The sequence below is a fragment of the Lithobates pipiens genome, unplaced genomic scaffold (genome assembly GCF_037356315.1).
Source record: "Lithobates pipiens isolate NorthernLeopardFrog02 unplaced genomic scaffold, aLitPip1_a1.2 Scaffold_13, whole genome shotgun sequence".
Classification (NCBI taxonomy): Eukaryota; Metazoa; Chordata; class Amphibia; order Anura; family Ranidae; genus Lithobates; species Lithobates pipiens.
Window position 1 is genome coordinate 338740469 of NW_027507718.1, and position 15851 is coordinate 338756319.

Consider the following 15851-nt stretch of genomic DNA (forward strand, 5'->3'; position numbering starts at 1 on the left):
AAAGGTATTCGCAAACAGGCTGTCCTCTATCAGGATCAGGTCAGGTCAGGTTCCCGGCAGGCAGAGTCCTGATCATATCAGAAGGGTGGTCAATATTATAGCTCAAACTTTCGGTGGGATGGAGGCTCCTCCCAAGAAGACTTTCTGCTACTGATCATTTTGCAAAAAGTATTTAATTCGGTATCTAGACCCTACCTACTTGGCTACTGAAATTATGGGGATTTGGCCCCCTACTTTCTACAATTATTATATTCACAACCCCAAGCTAAAACATGAGTTACTGGGACATCTTCCTGAAACTCATACAAGGTACCAGGGATGCTCGTTTTATACACAATTTTTTGCTATAGTGATTGAGACCATCACAATTGCTATATTTTTTAAAGAGGAAGTAAACCCTTCCAAACAACTTGGACCTACAGGTAAGCCTAGATTAAGGCTTACCTGTAGGTCCAAGCAATATCTCCTAAACCTATATGGTTTAGGAGATATTTGCCCGAAAATGGGCACCGCTGTCTACGGCGCATGCGCCGTAGACAGCGGCGCGCAGGCGCACTAAATGCGGCAAATCCATGAATGGATTTGCCTAATTTGTCGACTCCCGTGCGCATGCGCGGGAGTGACGTCATCGCGGCTTCGCCGAGTGGCAGCTGCGGAGCTGCGAGACGCGACTCCCGTGCGCATGCGCGGGAGTGACGTCATCGCGGCTTCGCCGCTGTGATTCGTCGGAGCTGCGAGACGCCACCAGCAACATGGATGCGGCGGACTACAGGGATCAGCGGCAGACTACAGGGATCAGCGGCGACTTCGCTGGCTCCTGTGTCAGGTAAGTGACACATAATGAGCTACTATGCGATGCATAGTAGTCCATTATGCTTTACCTTTGCAGGGAAAAAAAGAGGAAGTAAACCCATCAGGGTTTACTTCCTCTTTAACTTGAATATTAAAAGGTGTGGAGTGTGGCCCCAGGACCATAAGTGTGCTTTATTCACAAAGAATTTACTTTCGCCACTTCCCCTAATAGGTTTTGCACAGTTTTGGTGAAATTTCTGGCCTCAGGGTAAATGAGACAAAGTCGATGGCTCTGAATGTCAATGTCCCCCTGGATATGCTAGCTATACTGCAAGATAGCTTCTCTTATCTGGCAAGATGCATCACACACACACCTGGGCCTTCGCATTAACTCTTCCCTCTCGCAGCTCAAGCGTGCTCTATATAAACATCTGGAGGACGAATTTACTAACTGGTTGCTTTTGACATGTCATGGATAGGTAGAATACAGTAAATATTACCAATACAGAGGTTCCTATATTTCTTTTGTTCTCTACCAGTGGCAATTAGATGCTCAGATATTATGAAGTTCTAATAGAAAATTATTTGCTACATATGGGAATGGAACGGAGAGACATAGGGGTTCCCAACTCTGGCTTTATTACCAAGCAGCCCAGTTAACACAATTTAGAACCTTCCCAAACCTAGAATACTGGCATGCATCATGACAATCTTTTGCTGTAAGGAAAGAAAATAAATCTACCCTTCACCAACGCATATAAAAACCAACATGACAAAGTCATGGCTTGAGGATGCAACCAATTAATGTTGGCTATGGGCATTGGTCCCACATTATTAAAATGTTCCTTTACAAGGTTCTCATGTGCAATTGAGCAAAATAGAATTGCTTGCAAGGTGGATAACGCCAATGCAAAAACTTGCATGCAACTTGACAGAGAAGACAGATGTCAGGATTGAACTTGTTGAATCTAAAATTACAGCTTCATCAACTTCTTCCAGGGCAGAAAGATCTTTGCCTGAAGGGCATCCAGGTAAAGGCCCAAGTATTCTATGGGGTCTATTTATAACGGTTTTCACACTAGATTCCCACAGCACTCTTATTTTTCTAATTGGATTCAACTAGAAAAATTTGAAAATTCTTGCAGAAAGTCATATTAAAACATTTTTTAAAATGGCCCCTAAGTGATGTGATGAAATTAGAGATGCCACATTGGAGTAAAAAGTCAAGGTGGTCTTCTCTCACAGCAGTAGACAATCCCGGTAAAAGCCCAGAGGTAGTGCGATGACATTTGTGAATGCTCCCAGGCCAAGGCAAAACCAAGGGAAAGAGCCAAAAACTAATAGTGGATGCCACCCAGAGCAAAATGTAAGAAAACAAGGATGACCTGGAAAGACAGGAATATGTAAAACACTTATTCCTTATGTCAAGGATTGGCAAAAAAAACTCTTTGGTGAAGAGAGGCAATAACTGAACCAATAGATTACATAAGAAATTTTCGCGCACATAAAAACATTGAAGGCCTTTTAGTCCAAGGTGGGATTAAAGTCTTTTGGGTTTCAGGGCTGTAAACAGGTTTGAATAAAACCCTCAAAACTGTTCACGAAAGGGAAGAACGAGAATAAGAACCCCAATACAACAATCCTTTAACAGCTAGGGTCTGAAGTTGCTGAGACATGCTAAGATAAAAAGCAAAAATATCAAGGGAGGATGATGAAGATGAAACTCTATATGCTTTCTCCTGCACCCATGTGTCAGCAATGTGAGCTTCCCAAATCTCTTCAAACACCATTAGATGTCCCACTACCACTGACAAAACTAGTAAGGGCTGGTCTTCATGCAGTGGCCAATTTATCTGCAGGCTTGTATCTTTTGGTTGGCCAAGGACGTTTTGAACCCTGTGTCCAAGGAATTGGAAGGTTTGTGGGTCCTGAAACTGCAGCATGACTTGAAGGAATGAAAATAACATTTTGATACAAGACAGGAAAGTGTCAACCTATACCAATGACCCTCAACATACAGTCATAACCAACAATAAACACACATTAATACATTATACATTTTGCTCAACACATTCACATACTTATGTGAAAAAAAAATTCACATACTATAGATTCCCTTAAAACCATATTGTGTACACAAATTTCATACAAAAGGCTAACAAATTATAAAAAGAATGGCATGCTTACAGTAGTAGAGGTTGCAGCAGAAAGTAATGGTAATATACCACCACACGCCATGATCATGTTGTCTGTTATTTGTGATATAAGGTGGATTGTATTATGTACAAAAATAACATTATCGCTGCTGTTCACAAAATCCATTATTGTCTTTGTTGAGTGACTGTAACAAAGGAAAAAAAAAAATCAAAACAAATTCCATAGTAATTTTTAATGCTGTGAATAATGGGGTCTAGCTTGATAATTATCAATAAGAATAAGAAGAAGTGGAACAGCTTCTTCTCTGGACGCCTTACCATGATATAATAAATTGGTTACCTGCTATTCTTCTACGCTACACTAAAGCCACATTCGCATGGCATTTTGCCACGATGCAAATGCCAGCAACAGGAACCTAACGATTCCTGGGGGTCTGTTTGACAACTGTGAGTAGCTAGTTGTGGCCGCCAAGCCTGTACACTGCAATGATAAGTTGTCGGTGGCTGCAGCTATTTATTGCAGTTCAAGATCGCTGCTAAACTAACTTTGAGCAGCCACAGTTAGTCGTTCACAGCTGTCAAGCAGCAGCAGAAGTCAGATAGCTGCTTACATTCACACTGTGGCGGAACGCCAGTGTGAATGCAGCCAAAAGAGAAGTTGCATTAGCCTGAAAAAAATATTTGGAACATTCAGTAAACAATGTCTTATGGGAATGGTAAAAAGGAATTTTAACTTGCCTATAAAGTCCATATCTTGGAGCACAGTACAGGACACAAGCAGAGCATTCATACATCATGGGTTATAGGTATATACTTTCAGAGGATTGGACATTGGTAAAGCTTTAGGAGGAAATGCCCCCTGTGCAACTCGACTATAGCCCTACCTCACTCGGTCTGCAGTTTTGTAGCAAGCATCCCCCCTATCAGAACACAACTGCTCAGTGGGGGAGATTGCTGTACTAACATTGGACTGTTAGTAAAGCAGCTCCGATAGGAGCTGCCTTTTTTTTTATTCAACCCGGAAAAAAAAAAAACTATTAGTGTATACCAGGCTTTAAGAGCAAGCAACAAGGATGGTAGGACATTGTCCTAATTGAGGTGGAATGCTAAAACCACCTTCGGAGGAAAACGAGTTGGGCTGAACACAGCTCTGCCATTTACAAGGGACCTTGTATGCTATGCAAGAAAACAATGGCAGAGAGGCGAAGGGATGACATCACGATTCATAAAAATAAAAAGCAGAACAGTGCTCATCCCAACTAAATTTTGTTTCAAGAGTGGGATAGAATATTCACATTCCACGGTCGGAACATGGCACTGTATATAGCTGAGTCTACATACAGATTTCACAGTCGCTGCATTGGTTAGGGAGCTAAAAAAAAAGTTTGTTTGGACAAAGTTGCTCCAAAACAAACTATTAAAAGTTCACTGAAATAAGGAAATATGCTTTAATCAAAGGGTGATTTTGTCCATGAAGGAGAAAAAGTCTATGTTCTTCAGACACCAACAAAACCTAGGACTCATGGAGTGGGATAATGCTAAAGAAGATGGACCAAGAGGGACGTGTCCACCAAATTTTTGCCACTGTCCAGTCACCTAAAGGTACACACCTATAAACCCATGGTGTATGAATACTCTGCCTGTCTCTTGTACTTATGATTAAGATAATAGATATATAGGTTATAGACTTGCTTTTGTGATACATACAAACATAATTCACAAGGCTACCAAAGATATGCATACAAAGAATGTGATTAAAACTGAAGAAAATGAACAAAGAAAGAAAAAACAAAACCCAAATGCATTTGACCTTGTCAGCAACTTGACCCCAAAAACATGGACATTTCCTAAATTTTAATCATTAAACTATAGTACTGATGGCAATTGTAGAGTACATTTTATTTCAGTCTGCGAGAGACTTAGAGCAGAACTAAATTTTATCACAGTATCATAACATGAAACAGCTATTCACTTAATACTCAAAGCAAACTCGCCCATCCATCCATGTCTTCATGCTTTGTTTTGAGAAATCACTTTGAAAAACACCCCCTAGCATTTATAGCCATGGACACCTGGGGTAAGGGCAGATGATTCATGTACTTCCTGGAATCCACCTGTCCTAATGTCAATCATGCAGACAGGAAGGTGTACTAAACCAAGAAAGCCCTTCCTTCCCTCCTGAAGATTCCTGGGATGTAGGACATTGTATTGACCTAAGCCAGAGACCAGGAATCAACTAAAGAAATGTAAAAATAAATAAAACACATTCAAAGCAAGTAAATATAATATACCTCTCTATCAATTTACTAATGCTAGCAGCTTAAATGGGTTGTAATGTCAGATTTATCATCTTCATGTATTCCATGCATGAAGATAAAAAAACCTTCTGTATGTAGCAGCCTCCCCAACACCTAATACTTACTTGAGCCCCATCTCTCTCCAGCAATGTTCACAAGTCCCTCAGTCCTTCTAGACTCTCCTCTTTATTGGCTGAGACACAACAGCAGCGCCATTGGCTAATTGACTTTGACAGCAACGGGAGCGAGAGGGGGTGGGGTGAATCGGGGGTCCGTGTCTGAATGGACACAGGGAGCTGTGACTCGGCTTGGGTGCCCCCCCCTTAGCCAAGCTGCTTACTGTGGGGAACGTGACAGGTGGGAGGGGCCAGGAGAGCTGAAGAGAGACCCGAGAAGAGGATGATCAAGGCTGCTTTGTGCAAAATCAACTGCACATAAGGGGTAAGTAGAGCATTTTTTTTCTCTAAAAACAACTAGAGTTTACAAGCACTTTAAAAGGTATAAACAGTTTGTGGATTGAGAAAATTTAGTTCCACTTTAAGACTTGGGCGCTTTACTATTCAGCAGGACAGTGACCATAAACACAAGACAGGCTGGAAACTCTTGGATCATTCAAATGTATTCAGAAGGGACGGTCTCATGGGAAAGGGAACTAGGTGATATACACAGCATAGCTTGTGCATGTATTTAAAAAAAAAAAAAAAAAGCAAAGGATCATTCCATAGTCAGTAAAATTTTAAAAATGGGAACCTTTAAAAATATTAACTGCAGAATTATTTCATCAAAGCATACCGACATTCTTTCCTTACAAAGAATATAAATTTGAAAGGTTAAAAAAATCCAGAAATATGGTTTTCATGTACTCACACAACTGACCTATAAGTCAATAAATCCATACTGGACCCATAGACATGAACTAAAAAAAAATGTTATTTAGGAGGTACCCAAAATTATTTCAGAATCTAAAACACTGAAAAATAAAGCAATGTCCTGCCCATACAGATTATAAAAAAAAACATACCTTCGCCACATCTGAATATCAGTTTCTATTGAAAATAAAAGGTCCGTTAGTAACCGCTGATGCATTATTGACCATTTAAACTCCGGAATTCGAAACATTGTAGATCTAGAATCTCTTCTCTGGCTGTCAGGGGAAGTCGTTCGGTTCATCTCATGTACTGCTGGCTGCTTAACAGCTTCCTAAAAGATAACACAATGCAATTAGCTACTAACACTACAAAAAGTTTAAACCAGCTTTTACAGTGTATTTTAAAAACATTAATATTGCTTCGAGGCTCATTGGAAAAGTTCTACTGTCACTGTAAAAACTGTTTGTAGGTAAAGCTGTATGGGTATATTTGTAAAGCAGTGAATGTGACCCAAACATTCACTGCAGGTGAATCACTAATTTACAACACATGCACCAAGAAGAGACATCTGCCTTATTATATTATAAATAATTCCTGTAGAGTTTCCACCTTGACAGCGTTTCATATTTACACCATTACACTTATAGCTAGCCAATTCACAAAAATGGTCTATAAAGTTTGATAAATCAAAGTTGAAAAATTCAATTGAATTACAATTGAAATGAAGGGGCAGCGCTTCCAAAGTGCCTGAAAAATGATTTGGCAGCACCACAACACTGGCCCTTTTAACCCCTTCTTAGGGGTTAAAATCTCCCCGCTAGCGGCCAAAAAGCGCTGCTTAACCACTTCCCACCCGGCCAATGCATATATACGGCCGGGTGGGAGCCGTCTACTCCTGATAGGACGTTCAGGAACGTCATTCAGGAGTAGCGGGATGGCGCCCGCGCAGCGGCGCGATCCCGATGTGCTCGTGTCACCCAGACACGGCACATCTCAGATCGGCAGGAGGGCTCTGTGATTGGCACTCCTGATCACATGACGGCCGTGTCCAATCACGGCCGTCATGTGATGTAAACAAACAGCCGGTTGCTAGGCAATCGGCTCGGCTCTCCTCACACGGAAGTCACCGCTGAGGAGAGGAGAGCAGAACGCTGCAGCCGGCTGATGATCAGTGAGTATGGGCTGCTTTTTACAGCTTTTTACTCACTGATCATCAGTGTAGTGTAAACACACACCACACAGTACAAACACAGTCCCCACATCTGTCCCCAAAACACACATGTCCCCAAATAATAAAAACACATGTCCCTAATAATAAAAACATGTCCCCCACATATGTCCCACTAAAATCACATGTCCCAATGATTATCTGCACACATATGTACGTGATCACCTGCACACATGTACATGATCATTTGCGTACATATGTCCGTGATCACACAAACCATTATACACTTAACGGAATTTTTTTTACCAAAAACATGTAGCAGAATACATTTTGGCTTAAATTTATGACAAAATTTGATTTTATTGGATTTCTTTTCAAATAGAAAAAAGAAAATATTGTTTTTTTTCCAAATTTCCGCTATTTTTGCGCTTATATCGCAAAAAAAAAAAAACGGAGTCGTGAATAAACAACACCAAAATAAAGCTCTATTTGTGTGAACAAAATGATAACAATTTCATTTGGGTACAGTGTAGCATGACCGCGCAATTGTCACTGAAAGCGCTGAAAGCTGAAAATTGGGCTGGGAAGGAAGGGGGCGAAAGTGCCCTGTATTGTAGTGGTTAAAATTAGTTAACACGGTCGCGGCCCCAGTGTGAAAGTTTAATCCCCAGAAAAGCTCTAGTGCAGCTAACTCTAGAAGTCACGTCCTTAGGTGAATGAAAACCACCTGTGTGCAATTAAAATATCACATAAGCTCAAAATAAATGCACCTGTTGTATCCGGAAAGGTCCTGAAAGACAACTCACCACCCAAAAGACTTGCTATAGAGAATAGAGAATATGTACCCATTTCCAAGGCACGGCTCCCTTCCTGGGTGCTCGAGCATGGTGTCAGTCCCTTGTGGACAAAAAAAATAAAAAAAGCTCAAAATGGTATTCCCCAGCGATAAAGTGACTTCTTGCTCATACATTCAGCAAGGGAACAACATTAAGAATTTCTATGCCCTGTGAGTTGTAGCCAGTGATGGGAATAGTAGTGCTCCAAGACCCTTAGTAATTGTATGTAAAAAACATACCAAGGCAATCTCTCTTCCTCAAGATGTAGCATGCCCTCTTGTCCTCTACGATGACCTTAAAGTGAATAACTGTACACTAGGTTCACTATATGAACCTCATATATATTTATACATGTTCATCATATCCCCCTTAATCTCCTCTTAAGAGACAATAAATTCATCTCTCATTCTAGCTGAGCTCCTCCATACCTCTTAATCAGTTTGGTTGCCCTTCCCTGTAATCTCTGCAGTTCACCAATATCCTTTTTGAGAACTGGTGCCCAAAATTTAACTGCGTATTCCAGATGAGGGCTTACTAGTGATTTGTACAGGAGCAAAATGATCTCTCTCTGCAGTCCATACTGCCCAATACAAGAAAAGATTTAGCTCTTTGGAAACTGCATGCCATTAAGCGTATGATCTACCAGCCAGATCTTTCTCCATCATGGATTCCCCCAGTACGCATGATGCATAAGTTTACATTTATTGACATTAAACCTCATTTGCCACAGTCACCAAATTAAACAGTGAATTGACACTGGCTTGTAAATTGGAAACATCCGGCAGGAATGGTATTCCATTGCATAACTTTGTTTCATCTGCAAAGCCTGAAATGGTACTTTTAATCCCAGAATCTACTTTATATCTTTTCTGTTCAAATTATATTTTTTTATTGCCATCTCATAAAAAGGAACAAGGAGAACTCTCCAGTTTAAGGTGAACAAATGTTATACAATTTCTAAACATTAAAAAGGGTTCTAAAACTGAACCACTAATTACCTTAGACTATTTAGAGTATGAATCATTAACCACTACTCTCTGAATATGGCAATTTAACCAGTTTTCTATCCATTTACAGATTTTTCCAAGCCTGTAGACTAGGGATCTCCAACTGGCAGCCCTCCAGCTGTTGCAAAACATTATGCCTCTGGGAGTCATGTTTGTAACTGTCAGCCCTGCAATGCCTCATGGGACTTGTAGTTTCGCAACAGCTGGAAGGCCACCAGTTTGAGACCCCTGCTGTAGACTTTCCCTTATACATTGGCTATGTGTGCGGAACTGTGTCAAACGCTTTTGCCAAATCCAGGTATACTACAGTGAGGAAAATTTGAACCCTAGCAGATTTTGTAAGTTTGCACACTTAAAGATTTGAAGGGTCTATAATTTTTTTTTAATAGATTTATTTAAAATGACACAGAATATCAACCAAAAACACAGAAAAAAACACATAAAACAAATGCTATAAATTAAGTTGCAGCTCAGTGAGTAAAATAAAGTATTTTATCCCCAGGAAAACTGGTAAGCACAGAGGTAAGATGTTATTTTTAGTTGGTGACCAGGTTTGCATACATCTCAGGAGGGATTTTGGCCCACTCTTAACAGATCTTCTCTAAATAATTAAGGTTTCTTGGCTGTCTTTTGGCAACTCAAACTTTCAGCTCCCTCCATACATTTTCTATATGATTAAGGTCTGGAGACTGACTAGACCACTCCATGACCTTAATGTGTAAACACAGTAAGTTCAGTTAATGCAAAAGAGCATGATTTTGGTCTCCTCTGACCACAGCTCTTTCTCCCAATCCTTCTCTGAATCATTTTGACGTACAGTCATGTCAATGAACATGTGCCTTCTTGAAAAGGGGGACTCGCCATGTTTGGGACTAAGAAAAATGCTGACTATGACCATAAGAACACCATCCCTACAGTCAAGCACAGAGGCCGACTGACGAATTGAGGGGCCAACGGACGGGGCCATATATAGTAAAATCTTGGGTGAGAACCTTTTTCCCTCAGCCAGAACACTGTAGATGGGTTATGGATGGGTCTTTCAGCATGACAATGACCCAAAACATACTGCCAAGGCAAAAAAAGGCATGGCTCAAGAAGCACAACAAGGTCATGGAGTGGCCTAGCCAGTCTCCAGACCTTAATCCTTTAGAAAATTTATAGGGAGGGAGCTGAAAACTTCAAGTTGCCAAGAGAAAGCCAAGAACCCTTAAGGATTTAGAGAAGATCTGTAAAGAGTGGACCAAAATCCCTCCTGAGATGTGTACCTGGTCACCAACTAAAAGAAACATCTCATCTCTGTGCTTGCCAAGAAGGGTTTCCCAACAAAGTACAAAGTCATCTTTTGCTTGGGGATCAAATACTTATTTTACTCACTGAACTGCAAACTATAACTAAATTTAAAACATATGTATCGTTTTTTTTCTGGATTTTTGGTTGATATTAGGTCTCTATCATTTAAAATACACCTATGATAAAAAATTATAGACCCTTTATTTGTTTCTAAGCAGCAAACTTACAAAATATGCAGGGGATCAAATTATTTTCCCCACTGTATATCCACAGCCACCCCTTTGTTAAGGTTTTGCTTACCTTCTCATAGAAAGAAATCAGATTTGTTTGACAAATTGGGGGTTGATTTACTAAAACTGGGAGAGTACAAAATCTAGAAACAGAAAATCAGTCAGTTTCCAGGCTTGAAAGAACAAGCTTAAGTTAGAAGCAGATTGGCTACCATGCACAGCTGCACCAGATTCTGGGTGCTTCCGTTTTAGTAAAATCTCCCCCTTTGTAGAAGAATGCCTTCCCTTTGTCCCCAGTCCCCCACGCCAGATTATTCTGTAAAGGGCCTATATGCTCAGACCTGATCTTTTTACTATTACTAGATTTGAATCATATTTTAGGGTTTGTCCTATCTTTTGCAATCTGTCATTAGTTTTGAAATTTTTGTGACCTTGATTTCCTTTTCACATATTCTGGTATATTCTAACGTTTAAATGATAGTATTCCTTCATGTTTATATATATTTTTTAAAGCTATTTATAGCTTTTTTTAACTTCGACTGCGAGCCACATAGGTTTGTATGTGTTTTTTTTTAGCCTTTTAAACGTATTGGGAATATATTTTGCAGTGTGTTCACATAGTCATTTTGAAGAATTTCTGTTCTGTGTTAATCTATGACAACATTCCCTCCCAGTCCAAGTCTTGGAGAGTAGCCCTCAGCCTTTGAAGATTTGCTCTTAGGCCCCTTGCACACAGGCGTCAATTTACTGATGTTTACTCAGGAACTTGTTAGGCCCACGTGCAAAGGGCCTAAAACAAAAATAGAGTTATTTACTCTCACATGTGTTAACTTATCTATAAGGCCCCTTGCACGTGGGTGTCATAATTAAGCATGTTTACGCAAGTCTAAATGAGTATATTACAATACTGGCAATGAAAAAATAATTTAAGGTCTATGCGTTTACACACCTTTTACTCGCCTATACAAACATTACTCTAGTATTTTAATTTTCCAGGCATGTGCTGGTTGTTCACATGTTATGCTACCCAGATGTTCTTTTATGCGAACATTAGTAATAAGCTCTGCATGGTTTGAAATTACCAGGTCCAGGTGATCATCATTTCTTGTTTGGGCCTCTATGAACCCTACCATAAAATGATCGTGAAATAGGTTTAAACATTTCTATTCCAGCAGTAACATTACTCAGTAGTCAATTTTGGAGATAGCTAAAATCACCCATTATCACTGTGCCAGCCATTTTTAACTGTGTGAGGAGCGAGGTTTCCACCTCCTCTAACACTTGGTGGCCTATACCAAACTCCAGTGATTAACTTTGTAGTATGCACACCCATATGCAATTCCACCTATAAAGCTTCAGCCCCATCACACTCTCCATCAAATAGGTCCTCTTTCACACTCGCTTTGAGATCACTTCCCACAGACACAGCCGCCCCCGTTTACCCTATTTTTCCGAAAGAGAGCATAGTCAAGAATAGTAATAGTCCAATCATGAAGAATTACCGTATATACTCGAGTATAGGCCGACCCGAATATAAGCCGAGGCCCCCAATTTACCCCCAAAAAAACTGGCAAACTTATTGACTCGTGTATAAGCCGAGGGTAAGACATGCCTGTCCATCCCTGTGTGTGTGTCCGTCCATCCCTGTGTGTCCGTCCATCCCTGTGTGTCCGTCCATCCCTGTGTGTCCGTCCATCCATCCCTGTGTGTCCGTCCATCCATCCCTGTGTGTCCGTCCATCCATCCCTGTGTGTGTGTGTGTGTCCATCCATCCATCCATCCCTGTGTGTGTGTGTCTCCATCCATCCATCCCTGTGTGTGTGTGTGTGTCTCCATCCATCCATCCATCCCTGTGTGTGTGTGTATCCATCCGTGTGTGTGTGTGTGTGTGTGTGTGTGTGTGTGTGTGTGTGTGTGTGTGTGTGTGTGTGTGTGTGTGTGTGTGTGTGTGTGTGTGTGTCCAGCCTACCTGTGTCCTGAGCCTTTGTCCCGAGCCTCCGTCCCGTGCCGAGCCTCCTTGCCTCCGTGCCTCGCCGCCGTGCCTTGCCTCCGTCCCGTCCCGTGCCGTGCCGTGCCTTGCCTTGCCTCCGTCCCGTGCCGTGCCCTCTTCGTTCGTCGGCGCCTCGGCGGCCATTGTAAAATTCAAAAGCTGCGCCGCCGCCTTCGCCTGTGATAGGCGGAACACTGAATTTCCCAGCAGCCTGTGTTCCGCCTATCACGTACATCGTATCATCCTCGTCCGTAGTACGAGGATGATACGAAGTCCGTGATAGGCGGAACACAGGCTGCTGGGAAATTCAGTGTTCCGCCTATCACAGGCGAAGGCGGAGCCGGAGGCGCGGCTTTTGAACTATAGAATGGCCGCTGTCTGTCTGCTCGACACGCTGATCGAGCGGGCAGACAGCGATGACTCGAGTATAAGCCGAGGGGGGCACTTTCAGCCTCAAAAAAGAGGCTGAAAATCTCGGCTTATACTCGAGTATATACGGTAAGCTAAGATTCAGCAAAATCTAATGACATTTCTCCTCATGCAAAGCTTCCAACTCACCTATTTTGCTTGGCAGACTTCTGAAATTGTGATAAATATATGAAGTAGCATTAAATAATTGAACTCAATATTGTGAAAACACAAAAATAAATCAATATAATGACAGAAAACTTATTAGGTGAAAAACATATATTAAAAAAATAAATAAAAATATCCCACCAAATATATAAGTGTCTTTAAGAGCCAATTCGCAAGGGCTAAAATGGAAAAATATATGTGAAACAAGAACGTACAAAGGAAACTATCCACGATTCACTTTCTCCACCAGTGCCACTGCAATCACAATTTGTAGTGCTTTCACCACCAGGTTGCGCTCCCAAAAAAGCAGCAGGCTATATGGTTGCACCGGACTCTCCCAAAGGTCAGCAAGCATGCCTGATGACGAAGCATTATAGCCATGTTTCGTCAAAGTGATGTCGCTGAGGGACCGGTTTGCCTGTTGCTTTCTGGGATAGCAATTGTATCTGTTTTTATTGCTATATGCAAGTTTTTTTTTTTTAAACCTATTGCCCAAGGATTTGCTTAATGTGATTTTTTGCAAGTTTCACTTATTTTTTGAGTAAATGTTTTTTATGGGTTACACTATGGGCATATATGGATTTTATTTTTCATCCTGCTTGGGAACAAACCCTGACTGGATCACGTTTGGCACTTTAGAGTTTCCCTTCATAAGGAGATGCAACATGTGCATTTGACCATACCATATGATATGATGGTCCACAAGATCCAGTAAGAGGCTTTAATACTTGTGAATCAGCTCTTTTGAACACTTATTTAAATATTTGGTGTGATTTTACACATGTTTTTCACCTAATAAGTTTGATGTTATATGGATTTTTGTGTTTTCACAATATTGAGAATTTTTTTAGCACTGCTTCATATATTTATCACAGTTCTTGCATTTAGCATCAGATTGATTAAGCAGCTGCTCATTTGTAATTAACATGTTTTAGCATGGATAGCTTATATGATTTAAGACTTCTGAATTTGGTGAACAAACTTTCATTCATGGACACTTTTTGTATAAAAAAAAATAAAAAATTAGTACCTATTCCAATAGTTGATTGTAAAATGAGAGAACCTTACCTGCCATAGCCCTCCCCCTGTTTTCCCCCATTTTATTAGGGACTGACACCTGATTTACCTGTCAGCCCATTACAAGGTCATTTCACCCTCTCTCCTCAATCCTAGTTTAAATATTCTTCCAGCCTTACCATAAACTTCTCCCCAGCACAGCAGACCCCCTTCCATTTAGGTGCAAACCATATTTAGCATGTAGGTTGTATTCCAATGAAAAGTCAACACAGTGCTCTAGAAACCTAAATTCTTTGTTACACCAGGTCTTTAGCCATGCATTCCGTTTTCTAAGCCCCCCGTCTTTCCTGTTTTGCATATAACACAGGCAATATTTCATGGAATATCACCTTGGAGGCCCTTCCATTCAACTTGCAGTATAGTCCTTTAACCACTTGACCCCTGGAAGTTTTACCCCCTTCATAAATAGGGCACATAACTGAATAGCAATTGAAAACAACCATCGCAGAAGCATGCATGTTCATACACAGTCCCAACAGATAACCATATGAATTAAAAGTAAATACCTCATTCAACACTTTCAAAGGTTGATCTGATTCACCATTTGAACTGGCTTTTAGTTCTAAGTTTTCAGTATCAGAAGCAATACTTGACACATCGAGCTTGGCAATTTTTTTTTCAGAGCTCTGAGCATCCAATGTGTTGCTTTTTTGATCCCCAATATCATTGGAGCCATTTGTACAGGTAGAAACTGCACCTTCCTCTCTAGGTACTGAAGAAGATTCAATATTTTCCATGGGCATAGATGGTGCTGTAATAACTTCTTGAATGGCACTGTCCTGTGGTGTAGCGTCTGTAGAAACTATGCTGGAAGGTACATTCAAAGTGTCAGGAATATTAGCACACTTTACCTGTGTACTGTCTACTTCACTACTATTTTCGGTGTGGGTTGCCTTCTCCTGTGCTTCTAAGCTTTCACTCTGTACTGAAGTCGAAACCTTTAGCGACAAGTCTGAACTCTGCATTTCTGTATTCAAATCTTCATTTGATTTGATTTCCCCATCATCCAGTTCTTTTGTTAAACTCTCTGTAGAGTCAGCTTGATCAGCCACAATACAATTAGCCCCTATATCTTCGCTCTGGTTTGAAAGGAGGACAAGGCTAGGTACATGCCCTTGCGTGCCAGTAGATTGTTTATCTACATGAATCTCATTTTGATTTTCTGTTATAACAACTTCTGCAACATCTTCATCTTCACCATCTTTTTGTTTCAGGTTTTCTTTTGTATCAGAATTTTTCTCTTCCCCTTCAGTTCTCTCTTCTGTTTCTACAGTTCCACCAGGTAGTGAATTATCTATATTTGATGGCGCCTCTGTGAGTTCCAAAGGTGGAGTCTGAGGCCTGCTCTCAAATGTTCTGCTGCTTCCAGAAACAGTGGGTATTGGCCTGGAGGGTCCGGGTCCTATCTCACCATCAACTTGACCTTCGTAGTCTCTGAAAGCCTGGGCCAAGCTTTCCTTATGCATTTCAAATGTGACCTAAAATTGATGAAAAAACACATTTTAAGTTTATGGCAGTTAGCGACATAATTTAATCATTATGGCATTGGGACAGTGAAAAGAC

General features: G+C 40.8%; 1 protein-coding gene across 2 annotated transcripts in view; it reads right to left on the bottom strand.

Annotated features, from left to right (window-relative positions):
• Positions 1 to 15851, bottom strand: part of LRBA (LPS responsive beige-like anchor protein) — a 939113-nt gene that overhangs the window by 766432 nt on the left and 156830 nt on the right. For both annotated transcript variants that reach the window (XM_077477021.1, XM_077477022.1), the window contains exons 22-24: positions 14795 to 15766; positions 6267 to 6445; positions 2980 to 3133 (exon numbers count right to left, since the gene is read on the bottom strand). In XM_077477021.1, coding sequence (XP_077333147.1) covers positions 2980 to 3133; positions 6267 to 6445; positions 14795 to 15766 — 1305 coding nt within the window. The remainder of the gene's footprint in view (positions 1 to 2979; positions 3134 to 6266; positions 6446 to 14794; positions 15767 to 15851) is intronic.